Source organism: Tupaia chinensis, unplaced genomic scaffold (genome assembly GCF_000334495.1).
Source record: "Tupaia chinensis unplaced genomic scaffold, TupChi_1.0 Scaffold000387_1, whole genome shotgun sequence".
Taxonomy (NCBI): Eukaryota; Metazoa; Chordata; class Mammalia; order Scandentia; family Tupaiidae; genus Tupaia; species Tupaia belangeri.
Genome location: NW_006159889.1, coordinates 2483529 through 2503722, shown reverse-complemented (window position 1 = coordinate 2503722; position 20194 = coordinate 2483529). Strand labels below are relative to the sequence as shown.

Here is a 20194-nt window from a genome sequence, read left to right as displayed (position 1 = left end):
GGCACATCCCAGGTCCTTTGCACACATCACTCAAAGGTCTTTTTTTCCCACTTTATTGTTAGACACAAGGTATAAACACATAAAACAGAAAACAGCAGGGATCCTCTTAGGCCTCAAAACACAGCAAGGGAGGAAGAGGTCCCAGAAACATTTTTTAAAGTGTAAGACATATCAGTGCTTGGAATAAGGGCACAGAAGGCAGCCCGGGGCTTGCAGAACTGGACAAAAAGGCTCCTTCTCTCTCCCAGAGCCAGGACGGCCCCAGGGAACCCTCCACCAGCAGCCAAGGTCCACACAGCCAGATGCTGCCCAAGGAGAGCTCTGCACAACAGCACATGCCCCTCTGATGGGAGAAGGGCAGCGCATTGGGGCAACTAAAAGCTCCTTCCTTGCTCCTTGGAGAGCGACCACTGAGGAAAAGTGGTATCCCAGGTCTGACCCCTTCCCCAGCTGCTCCATACTGGCTTTGGCATTTCCCAAAACCGGTCCCAGCTCAGACCAACTACATCCACCATGTACTCAAAGATCACTGGGGAGGGCGGGGATGGGGATGAGGCTGGATGTGACACCAAACAGATCTTTATTTGCAGTCGTCACTGGGGCCGTTTCTTGCTGCTCATTTGTTTGCTAGCCTGCTCTTCCAGCTGCATGGCCAGGCGCAAGGCCTTGATGACATCTGGAAGGAAGGGGCGGTGGTGCATGTGGGGTTAGTGGGAGTCTCAGAGGCCCCCCACTCACTCCAGGCAGAGCTGCTGTCACCTGCAGTTGCCCAGAAGCCAGCAGAGGCCACCACTTACCATCTGCACCCTGTCCCCCTCCACACCTACCTTGCAGGGCTGAGAAGTGCGTGGCTTGCCGGGCCAGGGCAGATTCCGCTTTGTTCACAAAGGTCTCCAGGTCGTAGTCTGGCTGCTCCGTCATCTCAGAGAGCTCAAGCCAGCCTGGTCCTTGCTGCAACAATACAGAGGACCTTGACGGTTCAGTAACGACCAAACCTAGCGACAGAGCAAATCATTCCAGGGCCTTGCTGTCTGCAATACAGATGCCATGTAAGATGCCACAGCTCTATCCATGCCCAGACGCTGCATCCGTACACCTCCCTGAGGAACCGCTTACCTCCCGTTCATCCTCCTCTGCCCTCAAACTTGTCCCTGCTCCCTACGGCAAATGAATGACATCACTGATACTGATGCTCAAGCCTGAAGTCTGAGTGACGACTTTATCCATTCACCCTGCTTGGCAAATCCTGCCAGTTCCGCCCCTTAAATGTTCTTGAATCTTATGCCCTCACTCGAATTCCATGGCCAAGGCCATATTCTGTCTAGGCGCCAACATGTCTCTTGAACTCCATCCAACACTCTAACTGCCTCTGCCTCTAACCTCCTCAAGCCCCAAACCAGACCACACTGTGGCCACGGTGGATGTCTAATGCTCTCCTAGGCACTTGTCATCCCTCTGCTTAACTGCCTTCGAAGCTCCCAGTGTCCTCATATGAAGTCTAGCCTTTGGTACGAGGCCCTTTAACACCAGGCCCTGCTGAGCTGCTCACAGCCTTAACCTCCCTCAACTGCTCAAACTTTGTTTCTGACCAGTGAGCCTCTCACTCCTCTGAAAGTGCCATGTCCTTTTAAACCTTTGAATCCCTGAGTACTCCAGGAGGGGAGGGCCCGTCTTCCTTTTGGTTCTGTAATCCTGAGGGCCCTTGCCTGCTGTTCCATGGCAGGGATAGCAGCAATGGGATTTACCAGCAATTACACCTGACGGCATGCTGGACCGTGCTCAGGCTTAGTAGTCCAATACAACCAGCCAGACTCACCCATGTTAGGGAAGAAACCAAGGCCCACTAAGGCTTAATGACATTCGCAAGGAAATCAGCTTGTAAACAAAAGAGCCAAGATTAATCTCAAGTCCTACTTTAGATCCTACCACCTGTACTTGATGTTTCTGGCCCTTGGGTTTCAGCTTAGGAGCTGGAACACTCACTGAATAAACAAGACAGTATCCTTGCATATGAATTACCCTCCAAACCCTCAGGAGCAGGGAGGAGAGGTGAGCGCTAGTTAGGACAATGCAGGAAAGCAGATGTGCACTGGAGAAGCGAGTGTGGCACCAAATTGCCCTAGGAGGCCAGCTGGGTTAATAGGCAGAGAATAAGGGAGACAGTGTCCTCTCTGTTCCTGCGGGAGCACTCTGAGGCCAGGCCAGCTCCCCACCTGTACAATCTCCTTGAGCTCCTCCATGGCCCTCTCCTCCAGCTCCCTGATCTGAGTCATGGCTTCGTTAAAGCTGGACATCTGCGAAGACAGTTCCTCCTCTTCCTTGGAGAGCTGAGGAGGCCAAACAGAGACATGAGAGCACGGCCCAGTTCCCACCCAGCCGTGCACATTTCTGTCTTGCTTGGCCCCACTCCATCCCCTTACATTGCTAGTCATCAGGGCTCCATTAGAGCTGGCTTCCATCTCTTCTGTTTCCATCTGAATGGGCTGCTCTCCACTCGGCCCACTGCTGTGGCTCAGCTCCTTGACCCTGAGGAAACAAGGTCTCAGATCCCAGGCACCTCCTTAGCATACACCAGAGTGCAGCACCACTCAGATGGCTAAGCTCGAGGCCTGAGCGGATCGAGCAGCTCTGCCTTTGGCCAAGGAGAGGCAGCCTAAATTGAAGCTGGAAAAGGCCATGCACTGTTGCCTCCCAATCAAGGACAGAAGGGCAGGGACAGCAGTATCAGGCTGTCATCCAAGCCTCAGAGTCACAGAAGAGTATACATTGGGCACTGAGGCCCCATGCTCCTCCCCTGTCGTTGCTACTATTCCCACCCCCATCCTGCCCTCCCATCCCACCCACTATAGGCGCTTGTACCTGTCTGCGTATCTTAGTGTATTTAGAGTGTATTCGCAGGAGCCGATGCCTGGTGAGATCATGGCAATCTGCAAGGACAGAATGGTGGTTAAAGGCTGAAAGCCTGCTCCTGAATGGATTTGAGAGGAGACTACTCAGGCTGCTGAGACCCACCTGGGATCAGTGGGAGAGCTCACTCAGCACCCATGCTGGGCTAGACAGCATATCCCATGGTGCTACAAATTAAGGTGCCTTAAAAATTGATTCCTGGGGCCAGCAGATGGCAGAGCAGTTATGTTGCTGGACTCCCACATAGTTGACTGTAGTTCAAATCATGGACCCAATGGCTTAAAAATCACACCAGGTACATGTGATCCCAGGAGGAGAATGGAGAAGGGAACTGCAACATGGCAATCCCCCTTGGGGAGTGATTTCTCACTTTCTCTTCTTACTGTCTCTCCGGCAAGTGTAAGCACTCTAAGGCAAAAACCTCTAATTGGGGACCAACAAATGGTGTGGTGGACGAGGCAGCTGGATCCCACAGGGCTGACTATGCAGTTAGAATCCCAGGCCTGGTGGTTTGAAAATCATGCGAAGTTAATGGTTATACCACTGGATTACCACATGGCTGACCACAGTTCGTGTTTCAGACCCAGCACCTTGAAACTCACATGGGGCGTGTGTGCATGTGTGCCCCAAATTCCGAGAAGAATGGAGAAGAGACTGCGGCACAACCATCTCCTCCTCACTTTCTGTCTCTCCAGCAAGTACATGTACCCTATAGTAAAAAAGTCTCTCTCTCTCTCAAAATAAAAAAGGTGACTCTAATTATCTTTAGCTTTTTTACCACTTTACTGAGACATTCCTGCCACCAAGGTCATATTCTCAAAGTTCTGGTCCTCGTGGAAACATTTTTTAAGGTTTTTGTAATAGGGAGTTTAGGTTCAACAGAGACAGAGAGAGAGGGAAAGTGAGAAATGACCCTTGAGGGATGACTACACTGCAATCCCTTCTCCTCCATTAACCTCTCAGGATTTTGGGCATGCACATGGACCTGGCCTGATTTTTAAGCTACTGGGACTCGAACCACGCAGATGGGCATGTGGGAATCTAGTACCTTAACAACCAGGGCACCTGGGGGCCCCTCCTGCTGCAAACTTTAGTTCACTCAGGCCAAAGGATAACAACTCAGGAGAGAGGATTTAGAATTCAGTCCACATCTCATGAAAAGGCACTAATCAGAGGTGGGAGAGGCCACTCCCTGGAGGGGCAGGGTGGCAGACTGGACCTAGAAGGGACTGGGGATAGAAAAGGGAAGGGGACAAACGTCTTTCAAGGCTGTAGCCTCCTCTTACTCCAGCTTATGTGCTAGGCTGGGAGCCACTGACCCTGAGAGAAGCTGGAGGAACCAAGGACCTCCCTCTCCTGCTTACCCAAAGGTCCACCCCTGAGTCCTAGAACCCCTTTTCACCAGGCAGGGGAACAGTGACCTCCCCCAAACCAAGAGGTTCACCTTCACATAGCAAAGTAGATTTGTTCCTCCCCTAGGGTAGATAATGCCTGGAAGCCCAGTCGGATAGGGCACAGAAACTCAAGCAGCTGGGGCAGGACTCCTTCAGCACCACCACTCCAGAGTGAGCCTACTCACCATGCAAGTCCTCGAGTTCTCCCCAATGAAGGAGTCCCTCAGCACCTGTGTCAGCTTGCTCTCACGGAATGGAGTGTGAGCCTTGTTCTGTCCCAGCGCCCTGATGCACTCCTGTAGGGCAACAAGAACAATGGAGTCCGCTTTCACCCTGTGCTGACCTCTCTCTCCAGCAGTCCTTCAGCCAACCACCTCTACTGGCCCCAGCTACCTTCAGGGCCAGAAGACTTTTGTTGATTTCTGCACCCTCCATGCGGGTCTGCCGGTCAGCACTGGAAGTGTCTGCACCTCGCTCGTTTCCTGCCAGGTCCACCAAAGAGAACTTGCCATGCATTCTCCCTTTGGCTCGAAGAAGAATCTGGAAGCAGGCGTGGGAGCGGGAGGAATTGGAGTTGGCAAACGTCTGCCCAGAGGTCCTATGGTAAAGGAAGGCAAAGAAAGGTTGAGCTTCTGAACAGCCCCATGGGTACTCCAAAGTCCAAGTCACCCCAGTCCATGGTAGTAAGTTCTCTGATAAGGGTAAGGGTCACAGGTCAAGTTCTATGTCTTCTTGTTCCCAGATTTCCACTGTGCTCTCCCTGGATAGCAACACTCCCTTCAGCACTAAACCTAATACATTTTCTTGGCAGCCAAATTAGAACTGGATTCTTTGTTAGAGACTTGACCAGAACTAGAGCCCCATAAGGACATGGGAAAGAAAGGCTGCCTCTGCTTCAAGGCACACAGGAAAGACAGCTAACATGAACCATTTGCTGGAACTGGAGGGCCATGAAGGGGGCAGCTTCCTCCCTAGGCCCCCACAGCTACCTGGCACCCCAGTGGACCTGACAGAAGGGTACATCCCTACTTGTGTCCTGAGGAGCCATGGCCCCATTATTTCCAGCCCAGAACAGACCCAGAGCTCCTGACTTCGACCACAAGGGGAAGGAAGAACAAGGAGAAACCCAAAGAAGCCAGGAAGCATGCCACTGGGGTAAGGGCCTTTGAAATCTAAGATGCTTTGATTTGGTTCAAATCAGTGGCTTAAATGATGAGCCTCTGGAGCTGGGTCATCTGTCCCATTGGAACCCTTTAAAAGCAAAGGCCTTGGGACTCGCAGATGACATGGTTAAGATGTCATGCTAGACTCCCATGTGGCTGACCATGGTTTGAGTCCTAGACCTGGTGGCTTGTTTTTTCACTTTCCCTCTCTCTGATAAGTGCTTGTGTCCTACAGCAAATCTTAAAATAACAGTAATAATAATAAATATAGTTAAATAAAGTTTTTTTTGGTCTGTTTTTGTTTTTTAAAAAAAGGCCTTCATAGCCCTTCCGAATGGGGAAGCAGCACCCTGTGCAAACAGAAAGGGGCTCAGAGCTAGACTCTGCCACCTGAACCAGAGATGAGAAAGGGACCCCTTCCCCTAGCTGGAACTCTGACCTGCAGGCGCTGCCCACGTCAATCATCCTGATGACATCATCGGCAGAGTTAACCAGGTGCTCCTGCAGCCCCACCACCTGCACCTGTTGCTTGCCATCCTCCAGTACGCGCAGCTTGGCCTTCTTGTTGAGCAGGTCGAATAGCTGTGACAAGCAGGGGGTGTGAGGCTCAGGGCAGCAGGCACCAGACGTCTCCCTGACACCTCCCTCCTACAGGCCCTGTCCTGGCCTAGATAAGGCTGGCAGGAAAGGGAGAGGGGATACAAGCTGACGGATATCGACTGGGATCTGATCCAGGGTGCCTCAGTTTGATGCGACTGCAGTGTTCCTTTCTGTGTGAGCCTGGATAAGTTACTTCACCAGTCTGGCCTTCTCACCTGTAAGGCTGAGGTGAGGGCTTAGACTGTGCTTAGCAAGTGATGATAAATACGAGCCGCTTTCATTACCTTAATCTCGCTCTAGGGAAGGCAACTCGGCAAAAGCATAGAGACTATAGGGTGGTAAAAAGAGATGGGGGGGCGGGGAGAACAAATATGAGAACAAACAAGCCCAACTGGGGAAAAAAGGTTATGAGGAGATGGGTGAACGCGCAGCTTGGCCTTCTTGTTGAGCAGGTCGAATAGCTGTGACAAGCAGGGGGTGTGAGGCTCAGGGCAGCAGGCACCAGACGTCTCCCTGACACCTCCCTCCTACAGGCCCTGTCCTGGCCTAGATAAGGCTGGCAGGAAAGGGAGAGGGGATACAAGCTGACGGATATCGACTGGGATCTGATCCAGGGTGCCTCAGTTTGATGCGACTGCAGTGTTCCTTTCTGTGTGAGCCTGGATAAGTTACTTCACCAGTCTGGCCTTCTCACCTGTAAGGCTGAGGTGAGGGCTTAGACTGTGCTTAGCAAGTGATGATAAATACGAGCCGCTTTCATTACCTTAATCTCGCTCTAGGGAAGGCAACTCGGCAAAAGCATAGAGACTATAGGGTGGTAAAAAGAGATGGGGGGGGCGGGGAGAACAAATATGAGAACAAACAAGCCCAACTGGGGAAAAAAGGTTATGAGGAGATGGGTGAGGGAGAAGGCACGTACAGGCAAACCTTCATCTGAGAGGGAGCCTGACGGGGAGTCCTGGTATTGCTGAGCTCGGGTGTCATCTCACTGTCAGAAAAAGCCTCCTACACGTGCCAGGGCAGAGCGGCCCAAAGGCCTGACAGCTAACAGGCTATCTGGCTTCTGTAACTCCTCAGTTTTAGAGAGTTCAAGGACCCCGACAGCATACAACAAGGCTACCTTTCCATTGTAGATCTCGAAGAACGTGACATAGACCTCCAGGCCCAGTTTCCGGTAGCGGGGCTGATTCTTCAGGAGGAAGACATCCCGGGCTGAGGGCAAGAGCCTGAATAAATAAGTAGCCGGCCTTTCTGGGCCCCACCCTGCTGTGGCAGAACACGCTACTTACAGGCCATGGCATAGATCCCTTTGGATGCATTTTGGGCTTTCCCAGAGAGGTCTCCACCCATAGTCTGCAAAAGGAAGGGGTAGATGATGGGGAGAGGGCCTAAGCCAGAGCATTACCAGCTCCACTGCCACAGGGGCACCCAAAGCCAGAGGATGGTCTGCTAAGGACCCTCCTGCATGTGGCTCAGCAGGGGCATCTGGTGATGGCGCCTCTGCACCAAGAGGCCGTTCTGCAAGAAACTCACAGCAGGCCTGTCTCCCTTCTCAGGGATGCAGTGTCACAATAGGGAGGACTTTCCCTGCCGAGCCTGAACACTCACGTGTGTCTTGCCACTTCCTGTCTGGCCATATGCAAAACAGGTTGCTTTTCCCCCTTCGAAGATCGTCTGCACTAGAGGCCTTGCTGTGAACCTAGGAGAAAGGTTGGAGAAGTGGAGAAGAGTGTGTCTGATCCCCAGGTGGACTCCCTGGTATGTGTTTCTGCTGCCCTTCTACTGCAGAGCTCCCAGGATCCTCAACACCTTCCAGCATAGCACTCTTCTCCCACGTCAGTGGTCCCAGCTGATCCAGCCTCACAAATCTGAAACACCCTAGTCAACTGGTGGGTGGAGGCTAAAATGACAGGCTAGGAGCAAGCTGATGGTCCACACTCCAAGTCATCCAGCCCCTCCATTGACCCTATAGACACGAGATAAAGCCTGAGCTTAGCAGTCAACTTCCAGCATGACACACACTAACGACCTGGGGCTGGGGACAGAAAATGGTGTAATGGTTACGTCACTGGACTCCCGTGTAGTTGACCACAGTTTGAATCCTGGACCTGGTGGCTTAAAACTTGTGCTGGGTGCATGTGTGTGCATGTCCAGATCCCAAGAGGAGAAAGGAAAAGAAGAGACTGTGGTGTGGCCATCCCACTGAGGATGATTTCTCGCTTTCTGTCCGTCTCTGTATTTCTGGTGAGCACATGTGCTTTATAGCAAAAATCTCTCTAAAAAAACAACAACAAAAAACCCAAAAACCAAACCAAAGCAAAACAACGTGCCCCCAAGCACATGTGTGTATGTGCCCAAAATCCCAAGAGAATGAAGAAGGGGTTACAGCATGACCATCCCCTCCCGCTGGGTGATTTCTCACTTTTGACTCTCCAGTGAGCACATACACACACCCTGTAGCAAAACTCTCTCTTGAAAAAAAAAAAAAGCCAGCAGGTGGTGGTGTGGTGATTAAGAGTGCTGGACTTCCCATGGCCAACTGCAGTTCAAGTCCCGACCTGGCAGCTTGCTTTCTCACTTTGTCTCTTCCTCTTTCTCTCTCTCTCTCTGACCTTCTCTGGTCAAATTAAAAATAAATAAATAAATAAAGTTAAATAAAGTAATTCCTAAATAAGTAAGTAGATAGGTAAATCAGTCGATCAATCTCGGGCCACAGTGGTGGTGTGGTGGTGAAGGCAGCTTGATCCCACAGGACTGACTGTGCGGTTCTAATGTAAGAGCCCATGGCTTAGAAAACATGCTGAGTGTGTGCATGCAAGCCCAAAATCCCAAGAGGAGAATGGAGAAAGGACTGTGGCACGGCCATCCCTCCAGGGCATGCTTTCTCACTTTTCTTCTCCCTCTCTCTGTCTTGGTCTCTCCCGTGAGCACACACACCCTATAGCATAAAAAATAAACAGAGACCAGCAGTTAGCGTAATGGCTATGTTGGTGGACTCCAATGTAGTCGACTGAGGTTCAAGTCCCGGACCCGGTGGCTTAAACTCACGCCGGGCGCATGTGCATGCGTGCCCAAGATCCCAAGAGGAGAATGGAGGAGAAGGGATTACGGCGTGGCCATCCCCCCTGGGGGGGGATTTCTCGCTTTCTGTCTCTGTCTCTCTCTGTCTTTCTGGCGAGCGCACTTGCCCTATAGCAAAAACCTCTCCAAAAAAAAAAAAAAAAAAGAAAAACAAACAACAACAAAAACGATAAAAAACTGGCCCAGCTGCTGTGGCAGTGGTAATGCAAGTATCCTGGAGGCCATTTGGCCAACTGTGGGTTTGGGTCTCCAGATGGATTTGAAAGGGGACTGAGGGGGCGCAGCGGAACCCTGAGGGAGACGGCTGGGAAGGGGATTATAGCATGAGGAGATCCTGTCAAGGGTGCTCCTCCCTCCCCATCATGCACATGCTATCATTAAACAAAACGAAATGCCCTATGGTAAATGAAATAATTCTTTAAAAAAATGTTAAAAAAACACACACACACAAAAACTATCCATGAGGGCCATATGTAAAGGGGTCATAATCCGGAGTTAGCCTAGAGGTAAGTTTGTCACCCTCTGGCTGACAGCAACTCCTGCCATCCAGGAGAACGTCCTATGACCAACACCAACACTGCCACACAGCTACTGATCACTTGAATTGTGGCTAGTGAGGGTAAGGAACTCAAGTGTCTCCCCAGAGGGTGTGTGTACTCACCAGAAAGAGACAGAGAGAAAGCAACTACTAACAGGGTGTGGTGGTCGTTCCACAGTCCCTTCCCCTCTGTCCTGTCAAGATTCTGGACACACACGTGCAAACGCACCAATTATGGTCTTCCAGGCTGCTAGGGCCGGGAATCAATCACTCAGTTGGCCAGTGGGATAGGGATTCTCCAACCACCAGGTCACTGGGCCAACCCAGGAACTGAACTGTACATTTTATGCAAATTTTATTTACATTTAAGGAGCCACAAGAAGCTAGTGGATGCTCTATCAGGCAGAGCAGAGCAAGAGTTCCAAGCCTGCTAAACCCAGTGGCAACGGGTAGCTGTTTAAGATCCTGAAAGAACCCCCAGAGTATAATAGGTAATGCCAAGCCAGCAGCAGAGCAAGAGTTCCAAGCCTGCTAAACCCAGTGGCAACGGGTAGCTGTTTAAGATCCTGAAGCCAGCCCCAGAGTATAATAGGTAATGCCAAGCCAGCCCCAGAGTATAATAGGTAATGCCTCACTCACAAGCTGTGCAGGGATGGGCTGTGAAAGCTGCAAGAGGGACATGGCAGGCCCAAATACAAGGCCTTCCCAGTGCTCGGAACCAGAGCTCCAGGCTCTGATGGCTGACCCCAAGGAAAGAGGAGAAAAGGTCAGGAAAGGCCTCGGAATTCAGTGTGTCTCTGAGCAGTACTAGATGAAAAAGTGAACAGGATTCATGGCCCAGTGGTTAAGGGAGCAAATCCCATACGGCTGCCTACGTGGTCAAATCCCAGCCTTGGTGGCTTGAAAAACACACTAGGCAAATGTGTGTGCACACCCCAAATCCCAACAAGATGGAGAATGGAGGGGAGGGATTGGGGCATCACCACACCCTGTTGGGGGTTGGGGGCTTCTCTCTCCCTCTCTCTCTGATAGACACAAATCCTCTAGCAAATTAAGGGGGAGAGGGAAGAAGGGGCCCAGCCGTGATAACACATGTTGCTAAAATGGTGTGCTCTGCAGAATTGGACCACATGTAAGGCCTAGGTTCAATTCCTGGTCCCACCAAAGGCTGGGTGTGCTGCTGTGTCCCTGTAACCCCAGGAACTAGAGAGGATGAAGCAGGTGGACTGAAAGAGGGAGACCCCTTCTTAAAAAAATAAATAAAGGGGAAAGCAGGTGGCCTGGTGGTTAAGTGGGCTAGACTCCCACATGGCCGATGGTGGTTTGAGTCCCGGACCTGGCAGCTCGTTAGCTCTCGCATGTGCTCTCTCTCTCTCTCTCTTTCTCGGTCTGTCCCTCTCTGGTCAAATTAAAATAAATAAATAAAGTTAAATAAATAAATAATTCTTTTTAAAAATAGAAAGAAGGGAAGTTAAATAAAAATAATTTTTAAGAAAAAAAGTAAGTTGGGGCCAGCAGGTGGCATGGTGGTTAAGGGTGCTGGACAATCACGTGGCTGACCATGGTTCGAGTCCCAGACCTGGCAGCTTGCTTTCTCGCTTTCCCTTTCTTTCTGTCTCTCTCCAGTCAAATTAAAAATAATGATAATAAATGGAATTAAATAAATGAATAAAAAAGAAAAAAGCAAACAAGAAGAGGAAGGGGTAGGGGAAATCATGAGGAAAAGAAAAAAGAAAGAGGTAGGAGACTAACCTGTAGACTACTTCATTTGAAGCCGTCTCATCGAATGCGAAGTCAAAGCAGAACGCTTGGTTCTCCAGGTACTTTGTTAAATCCACTTTTAATCTAGGCTCATGCACCAAGAGGAGACTCTTGCTAGGAATGGAAATCACATCTATTTCTTTCTTGGCCAATTCTGTAGAAGGAGAGTATTTCAGGGAGGACTCCCTGGACACAGCGGGACCTTTAGTCAGCCCAAATCTCTTTCTGAAAAATGAGGCTCACCTTGTTTATTCAGCGGGCGTTTCCGAACACAGACACATATCTTGTGCTCTTCAATCTGCAAGACAAAGGAGGCAGCCAACCAGCAAAAGATCAGAGCAGCATCATGGGGAGCTCACCCAGCCATCCTCCCGGTCCCACCTGGGCCTAGTCACAGGCCCAGGCCTGACATAAGCACCCTTGCCTCCCTCATTAGCTACCCTAGAGCATAAGAAGGTGGCCTGAATTGTGCCATTTTCTCACTCTGTGGCCTACTCATATATTATCAGTAAGTGCCTAGCCAGCCTGCAGTAGTGGGAGCGTGGGGTTGGAACATGTCTGCAGAGGTTCTCCTATCTGGCCACCCTGGCTCTGGCACGCCAAAGGATTTTATTAATTAATAATTAATGGATTATCTAGCCACCCTGGCTCTGGTCCGGCAAAGGGTTTATTCATTCATTCATTATTTTAAAAGATTTATCTTATTTAATTTATTTATTTTTAAAATTTGATGGGGTGGGAGAGAGAGAGAAAACCACCAATTCCGGAACTCGAACCATAGTTGGCCAGGTGGGAGTCCAATGCTCTCAACACCATACCACCTGCTGCCCCCCATTCATTCACGTATTTACTTACTATTTTTAAAGAATCATTAAAAACAATTCTTTCCTTCCTTCCTTCAATTTGACCAGAGAATGACAGTGTGAGAGAGAGCGAGAAAATGAGAGAGAGGGGGACAGTGTGAGAAAGCAAACCACCATGTCCAGGACCTGAAAGGTAGTCAGCCACGTGGGAGTGTCCAGCACCTTAACCACCACGTCACCTGCTGCCCCTCCCCTTTTTAAAATAATTATTTAATTTTATTAATTTTTTTTTTTTGGAGAGATTTTTGCTATCGGGCGTGTGCACTTGCCAGAAAGACAAGAGAGAAATAGAGACAGAAAGTGAGAAATCACCCCCCCCACACCACGCTGCAATCGCTTCTCCTCTCGGAATCTTGGGCACACACGCTCATGCGCCCGGCGTGAGTTTAAGCCACTGGGTCCAGGACTCGAACCGCAATCGACTACATGGGAGTCCAGCGACATAGCCATTACGCTAACTGCTGGTCCCTAAATTTATTTTTTAAAGACAGTTTTGCAATGTCATAATCTTCCTGCCTCTGTCTCCCAGCTGGAATCATAGGTGTGTGTGCACCACCACACTTGCTTTCTTCTAAGAAGGGCCTGTGTTGCCCAGGCTAGTCTCAAGCTCATGATCCTCCCTCCTGCACAGATCCCAAATCTCTGGGAGTACAGAAACACATCACCATGCCTGGCCTTTAGGTTAGACCAGGACTGAAATCGGGGCCTTCATGTGTTTGTAGCATCTTAGCAGCACATGCTACCTGGCCTGGCCCCACCAAATGGTGTTTAAAATATACTCAAGGGATGGGCTGGCAGGTACATAGTAGTTAAGGGCGCTGGACTACCACATAGTAGACCGCAGTTTGAGTTCGGACCTGGCAGCTTACTTTCTCACTTTCTCTCTCTCCTCTCTTTTTCTCTCATTCTGTCCTTCTCTGGTCAAACTAAAATAAATAAAGGTAAATATTTTTTAATATTATTATTTTTTTTTTTTTGAGAGGTTTTTGCTATAGGGTGCGTGCACTCACCTTTCAGAAAGACAGAAAAAGACAGACAGAAAGTGAGAAATCACCTCCCAAAGGGATAGCCATGCCGCAATCCTTTCTCCTCCATTCTCCTCTCGGGATCTTGGGCACGTACGCACATGCGCCCGCCATGAGTTTAAACCACTGGGTCCGGGACTCGAACTGCGGTCAGCTACATGGGAGTCCAACCACAGTTCAAGTCCTGAACCCGAAGGCTTGAAACTCACACCGGGCACATGTATGTGCATGCCTAAAATCCTGAGAGGAGAATGAACAAGAGGGGACTGTGGCATGGCCATCTCCCTTGGGCGGGTGATTTCTTGGTTTCTGTCTCTCTGGTGAGCACATGTACCCTAAGGCAAAAAAAAATTAAATAAAAATTAAAATCATACTCAAGGGTAAGTGAGGATTCCTGGACTCTATTCCTGCAGTTTCCCATTCCTGAGTTGTACACCTACTCGGGGAAAAAGGTAGACGTTCTTTAGATTTACTTACAGGATCAGTCACAGTAAGTGGATGACATTCCAAAGTAGCCCGAAATTCTTTAATCATCCGGGCAAATTCCCAGTTTGGAAAGCTGTTGTCATACTCCTATTTGGGACGATATGACAAAGAAGGGGCAGATGTTAAGGTGCAAAGGCTCTCACGCAGATTTCACAATGGCTCTCTGTGCCCAAGACCCTTCCCGTGAACAAAGTCCCACCCTAGACCAAGGCTCAGGAACCAAGCACAACGTCCCAAAGTCCCAGGGAACAGAGCGTGGCCAGGAAGCCAAGCCATGCACCAAACCGCCTCGGAACTGGGACGAGGGCCACGGTTCACATCGTAGGAGGCACAGAGCAGAGTGGCTTTGTTAGAGCAATGAACCCAACTAAGGGGGTTCTATTACAGTCTCCTGTCCTACCCCCCTACTCCCCATGATACACATAACTGGGGGGATTGCTGAAGGCATGTGACTGTGCCCAGCAACCCTATGGCCATTGCACCCCACACAATGGGCTTCCCACTGGACAATCAGCACCAACTCCTCATCTTAGTGCCTTCTGACAGCTTTCTGAATTATGTGTTCTCTGAATCCTGATGAGATCCAGTTCAATTTCCTGGATGTTAGAACTGGAGCCTCAGAAATGCTGGGCCCAAGTGAATCTGTTAACGCTGAAGGATTTCAGTTAAGGATGCCTGTCCAGACCCAAGTCCCAGCCCCCCAAGGAAGGTACCTGAGCTCGCTTTATCCTCATCTCTGAGTTCTGGGCCCTCTTCTCTTCTCGCTTGTTCTTCATTTTTTCCATTTCCTTCACAATACATGATTTCCTCCGAACTGGGGGGGAAGAAGAAGCCCACTCTTACTTGTCTAGGCAAGCTTAATCTCCCGGCTGTTTTACTGAGCTCCGGCCTTTCCCTGGAACAGGTCTTCTCTAGAGCTTTGCCCACAAATCACTACATGCGAGCAGCCACAGACACAGCTCTTGGATGGACGTAGCTGCCAAGTAGCGGTCCGGCAAGCGTGAGGTCAGAGTAACGCAACAGCGCTCCAGTCCTAGCTTGAGCTCTCTGGCAGCCTCTGTGGCTTCTCAACAGTACACAGAGGTGAATCCCTGTGTAGTCTGAACAGTCATCCTGGGATGCTCTTCAGGTGTCAGTCGGCTTTTGCGAAAGACTGGTTTCATGGTCACAGGAAAACATGCACCAAGTGACAGACAGGGTTGCCAAATAGGCCAGATCTAGAAGAGGGCATCAACCGGCTGTCCTACACTAGGGACAGAGCAGCAGGCAGCTCAGTGTCTACCTGATTTCTCGGGGTTTGTAGAGGAGCCACTGCGGAGGGAATGGACGTGCTCTTCTGCCTCCTTGCTGACCATCGTCAATGGTATTTCAGCCACTGCAGGGAAGGAGGGCCTAGGGGGGGCAGCTGTGGGGGAACAAGAGTCATTGGAGAAGCACGCAAATGCACTGCAGGAGTCCTCACCTGAGGCTGAGCTGGTCACATGGGCAGGACGGGGGCCGCTGCCTACCAGCTCAGCAGGGCACAGGCTTTCTCTCTCTCTCTTTTTAAAGAATTATTTTTAAAAATCTGACCAAAGAGAGAGAGGGAAAGTGAGAAAGCAAGCCACCAGGTCTGGGACTCGAATTGTCATCAGCCATGTAGGAGTCCATTGTCTTCATCACTACGTCAACTGCTGGCCCCAGAGCACAGGCTCTTCCAGTACAAGCAGAGCTTGGGCTTTTCCCTTCACCTCAGACCACACCCTGAACTTGACCACTCACTCTGCAAAGGCTGGCTCTTGAGGTCAAAATATCTTAATCGATGTGTGAATTGCTCAAGTATGGGCTCAGCCACAAAGGGAAAAGCATTTGGAGGCCTGAACTCTTCAAACCTGACCCAACTGTGAGTCTAGAGGCCACACCAGGCCTTCTACCCATTTGGGAGAAAAGCCAGAATGACAGGGAACTTGGGCAACTAACCATAGAGACACAACACAGAACAGAATGCTCCACAACGCCTCCTGGCTTCCAGTCCTGGTCATTACCCTTTCATTTACATTTATCCTTTTGCAGCTGATCTGATACATGCAAATTGTAATGACTGCGTATGTCACAAAAACCTGCATCTATTGTATGGACATATGTATTTTAGTTTTTGTTATAGGGCATATGTGTTCGCCAGAGAGAGAAGAAAAGAAAGCAGTCACTCCCCAGGGAGGCTGGCTATGCTGCAATCCCTGCTCCTCCATTTCCTTCTTGGGATTTTAGGGACACACACAAAAGTGCCTGGTATGCTTTTCAAACCACCTGATCAGGGACTTGAACTGCACACCTGGCCATGTGGGATCCAGTGCCTTTATTTTCACGCCACCTGCTGGCCCCTATTTTATGTACTTATTAAAGATTAACAACCAATGCACTTCAATTTTTTTAAATTCCATTTTATTTTAAAAAAGCTAACTGATGCTATTAGAAGTTAGGATGTAGGTATCCTTGGTGGGTGAGAAACTGGAAGGGTGCCTGAAGGGGACTTCTGGGGTGCTGATAATGTTCTGAACTGGGTGCCAATTATATGAATGTATTCGGTTTGTGAGAACTAATCGATGTACCTATTTTCTGTATATATTGGGTTGCTGGCAAAGTCATGCACATTTTTGCAAAGAAAAAAAAAAAAAGCAGAAAAATACATCATGACTTTTCCGATGACCCAATATGGTATGTTGCAATCAAATTTAAAAGCAAAAGGAGGGACCAGCAATCAGCGTAATGGCTATGTCGCTGGACTCCCATGTAGTTGACCTTGGTTTGTGACCTGGACCCAGGTGGCTTAAAACTCACGCCAGGCGCGTGTGTGTGCATGCGTGCCCAAGATCCCGAGAGGAGAATGGAGGAGAAGGGATTGCGGCATGGCCATGCCCCCTTGGGGGGGATTTCTCGCTTTCTGTCTCTCTCTGTCTGGCGAGCGCATGCGCCCTATAGCAAAAACCTCTCTCCCGCCCCCCTCCAAAAAAAAGCAAAAGGAGAGGAAGCAGGGCTGACAGTCAGCACCGAACATTGCAAAGCTAGGGAGAGGGAGACCCCAGGGTATTCCAGCACTAGGACAGGGCACATGTGTAGGCCCTGCTCCAGGGCCTCAAACCTCAAATAGGGACTGTGCTTCCATTACTCACTGGGAACTGAGAACTGCTTGCGGGAGTGTGCAGATGCTGGAGGTTCCACCTCCATGTCATTCTCCTGAGTGGTGATGCGGATCTCTGAGATGGCGGACATGCGAGTGGTGCGGCCGCGAAGACCTAGAAGACCAAGGGCAGCAGCGGGTTAGTGCTGCACAGTCGGGAGGGCTGCACGGTGGGAGGAGGTCAGGGCAGCTCTCCTCCCTGCACAGGTGAGACGATCCTGATCACCAGGACAGGAGCTTCTAGCTTCCCACTCCTTTCACCCACAGAAGAGGAAAATTAGACCATGTACCAGTGACCCTCCCCAAACTTATTTGTCCAATTCTGCAAATCACAGACCTCCTGAAGGCAAAGATATCTCCCATAAGAGCACATGTTTAGAGAAATGGAGGGACCTCTAGCCAATCCGCGATCATTTCTGTAGATCTAACCTGAGACCTTGAAAAAAAGCATTATTAATCTTAGCAGCAGCAGTACCTGCCTTTCTTTCTCCCTTAAAACAACAGTGTAAGGTAAATATCAGTAATCTCTCTCATGGAAGAGGGCATCAGGGTGCAGAGACATTAAGTAACTTGCCCAGTGTCATTCAACTATTGATATACGTCAACTGCTGATCCCAACTACTGATTTTTTTTTTAAAGAATTATTTTAGGACCAGCACATGACATAATGGTTATGTTGTTGGACTCCCACATAGTTGACTACAGTTGGAATTCCAGACTTGGCAGCTAAAAACTCACATGCCAGGACCAGCAGATGGCATAATGGCTACGCCACTGGACTCCCATGTAGTTGACTGTGGTTTGAGTCCCAGACCTGGTGGCTTAAACTCACACCGGGCGCATGTGCATGCATGCTCTTGATCCCAAGAGGAGAACGGAGGAGAGGGGAATGTGGCGTGGCCATCCTCCCTAGGGGGTGATTTCTCGCTTTCTGTCTGTCTCTGTCTGACAAGCGCATGGGCCCTATAGCAAAAACCTCTCCGAAACCAAAACAAAACAAACTCACATGCCTACTTGTGCACGTGTGCCCAAGATCCCAAGAGGAAAACTGAGAAGCGACTGCGGCATGACCAACCCCCCCTCCCCCCCCGGGGTGAGTTCTCATTTTCTGTCTGTTTCTCCAGAGAGCACACATGCCCTATAGCAAAAATCCCTCTGAAAAAGAATTAACTTTATTTATTTAAATTTGACCATCAGCTGCACTGTGAACAGCCAGACCTGGGTGATGCTATGCTCACAGTCCCATTCCAGAGCACACTGCTGTGCTAAGCCCTGATAGAAGAAAACAAGCCTGCCAGTGACTGACTCCACTTGCCAAAGCACCAAGCTCTGGTTCTACAGGAAAGGCTTCTGATCCAGTCAGCAAATTTTCCAAACGTATCAGGTCTGTTAGAGACTGGCCTAATATTGGGTCGTCAGAAAAGTCATGGCATATTTTTCTATGCCAAAATGCGTCCTGACTTTTCCGACAACCCAATGGTTGTACACTGGATTCTTCCCCACTGAGAGAGATGTGTGGAACACAGGGCAGGACTCAGCTCGCAGAGAAGCCACAGCTTCCACAACTGCAAGCCCCATGACCATCATTCCTGGCATGAACGCCACGACAAGAGGCCAGCAGAAATGCCTTTACCTTCTTTTGGAGCAGGAATTTTGGAGTTGACTGATCTGCGCTTTTGTTTCTGAAATAAATAAATAAATAAATAAATAAATAAATCACAACATATGGTTCATTTTTCAAGGGTCAATCCCAGGCCCATGTGCTAAAGTCCCAGAAAACAAACAAGCAATTGCCAAGAAAGAAAGTGAACCCTCTGGGGCCCTGGCTGAAGCGAGATGACAGGGGCCTACCTGGACTGTTACATTTTCCTGCAGGGGCAGATTGTCCTTGGGGTGTAAGGGAAGAATCTGTAAGAGTTCTGGGTTTATTGCAGCCACATCATCAAAATCAACCTGCAAGGAGCAAGTGAAAGTTCAGTGAAACAATATCGCTATTCAATCCAAATGTACCCCAGCAACCAAGGCCACCCCTCGATTCTGCCTCACCAACTAAGTACTAATAACTAGAAAACAAAGTTATTCGTTAGTAATGGTTTACCATCTAGATGGATATGGATCTCTGAGTTCCAAGCCAACGGTAGGTATCGGTGAAGAGAACGAGGTGAAGAGGGAGGCAGAGAGGCAGCAAACAGTCGGTAGTCCACGGTGGGTCTGGGCCACGTGGCTCCCCTACTGTTCTGCTGGGCAGGGAGGTCCTGCCGGGCACAGCCCCTGAGCACTTCTTGCTGGGTGACACAGAGGAGGAGACAAGTTCTAACTGTCTGGTGATAGTCAAAATGGAGGGCCCTTTAGGGTCTTATGGGCAGGGACAAGTTCCGGACAGCTGCTAACTAACCCTAAGTCTACCTACATTTTCTACTGGGCCCAGAAACTTCTTCCCCAGTCACGGCTGCCAGCACATGCCTTGCCTATTTCCTGCTTACGCCCATAACGAGGTCACAATTCTAGGTTTACATCATAAGAGTCCTGCAACCCTCTAGGAACAACTCAGACTTCACCAGCATAACTTTATAGCAGATTCAAACACATCGGACAGGTCCTAACTTGGTTATTTGCACTTAAAAATATGACAGAGGGGCCAACTCCTTAGCACAGTGGTTAAGTGCTATGCATGAAAAGTTAGATCCTGCATGGCTGACTGAGGTTTGAGGCCAGGTCCTGGAGGTTTGAGAGATATGTCAGGCACATGTGCATGCATACCCAAATCCTGATGGGATGGAGAAGTGGAGAGGAGAAAGGATTGCAGTATAACCATGCTCCACTGGGTGTGTGTGTGTGTGTGTGCTTTCTCTCTGTAGTGTTCACATACCAACAGGCAATACAAAAAAGTAAAATTAAAAACGTCAGGGAGCTAGCAGGTGGCGTGGTGGTTAAGGCACTGGACTCCACATGGCTGACTATGGTTAGAATCCCACACCCAGCAGCTTAAAAATCACACCAGAGGGACCAGCAGTTAGCGTAATGGCTATGTCGCTGGACTCCCATGTAGTCGACTGTGGTTCAAGTCCCAGACCCAGTGGCTTAAACTCACGCTGGGCGTGTGTCCGTGCGTGCCCAAGATCCTGAGAGGAGAATGGAAGAGAAGGGATTGCGGCGTGGCCATCCCCCTGGGGGGTGATTTCTCGCTTTCTGTCTCTCTGTCTGTCTGTCTGTCTGGCG

General features: G+C 49.7%; 1 protein-coding gene across 2 annotated transcripts in view; it reads right to left on the bottom strand.

Annotated features, from left to right (window-relative positions):
- Positions 1-564: 564 nt before the first annotated feature.
- The window catches only part of KIF2C (kinesin family member 2C), a 28618-nt gene continuing 8988 nt past the window's right edge, over positions 565-20194 (bottom strand). Inside the window, exons 1-20 of one of the 2 annotated variants that reach the window (XM_006153792.1) lie at positions 19074-19448; positions 18827-18928; positions 18609-18657; positions 16968-17090; positions 15101-15223; positions 14532-14632; positions 13810-13905; positions 11688-11742; positions 11436-11598; positions 7673-7763; positions 7354-7417; positions 7185-7276; positions 5904-6046; positions 4695-4899; positions 4487-4597; positions 2860-2927; positions 2421-2526; positions 2214-2327; positions 828-951; positions 565-676 (exon numbers count right to left, since the gene is read on the bottom strand). In XM_006153792.1, coding sequence (XP_006153854.1) covers positions 594-676; positions 828-951; positions 2214-2327; positions 2421-2526; positions 2860-2927; positions 4487-4597; positions 4695-4899; positions 5904-6046; positions 7185-7276; positions 7354-7417; positions 7673-7763; positions 11436-11598; positions 11688-11742; positions 13810-13905; positions 14532-14632; positions 15101-15223; positions 16968-17090; positions 18609-18657; positions 18827-18928; positions 19074-19076 — 2016 coding nt within the window. In that variant the 5' untranslated portion in view covers positions 19077-19448 and the 3' untranslated portion in view covers positions 565-593. Of the gene's footprint in view, positions 677-827; positions 952-2213; positions 2328-2420; positions 2527-2859; positions 2928-4486; positions 4598-4694; positions 4900-5903; positions 6047-7184; positions 7277-7353; positions 7418-7672; positions 7764-11435; positions 11599-11687; positions 11743-13809; positions 13906-14531; positions 14633-15100; positions 15224-16967; positions 17091-18608; positions 18658-18826; positions 18929-19073; positions 19449-20194 lie in introns of those variants that run through there. The other variant, XM_006153791.3, reaches the window with a different exon arrangement.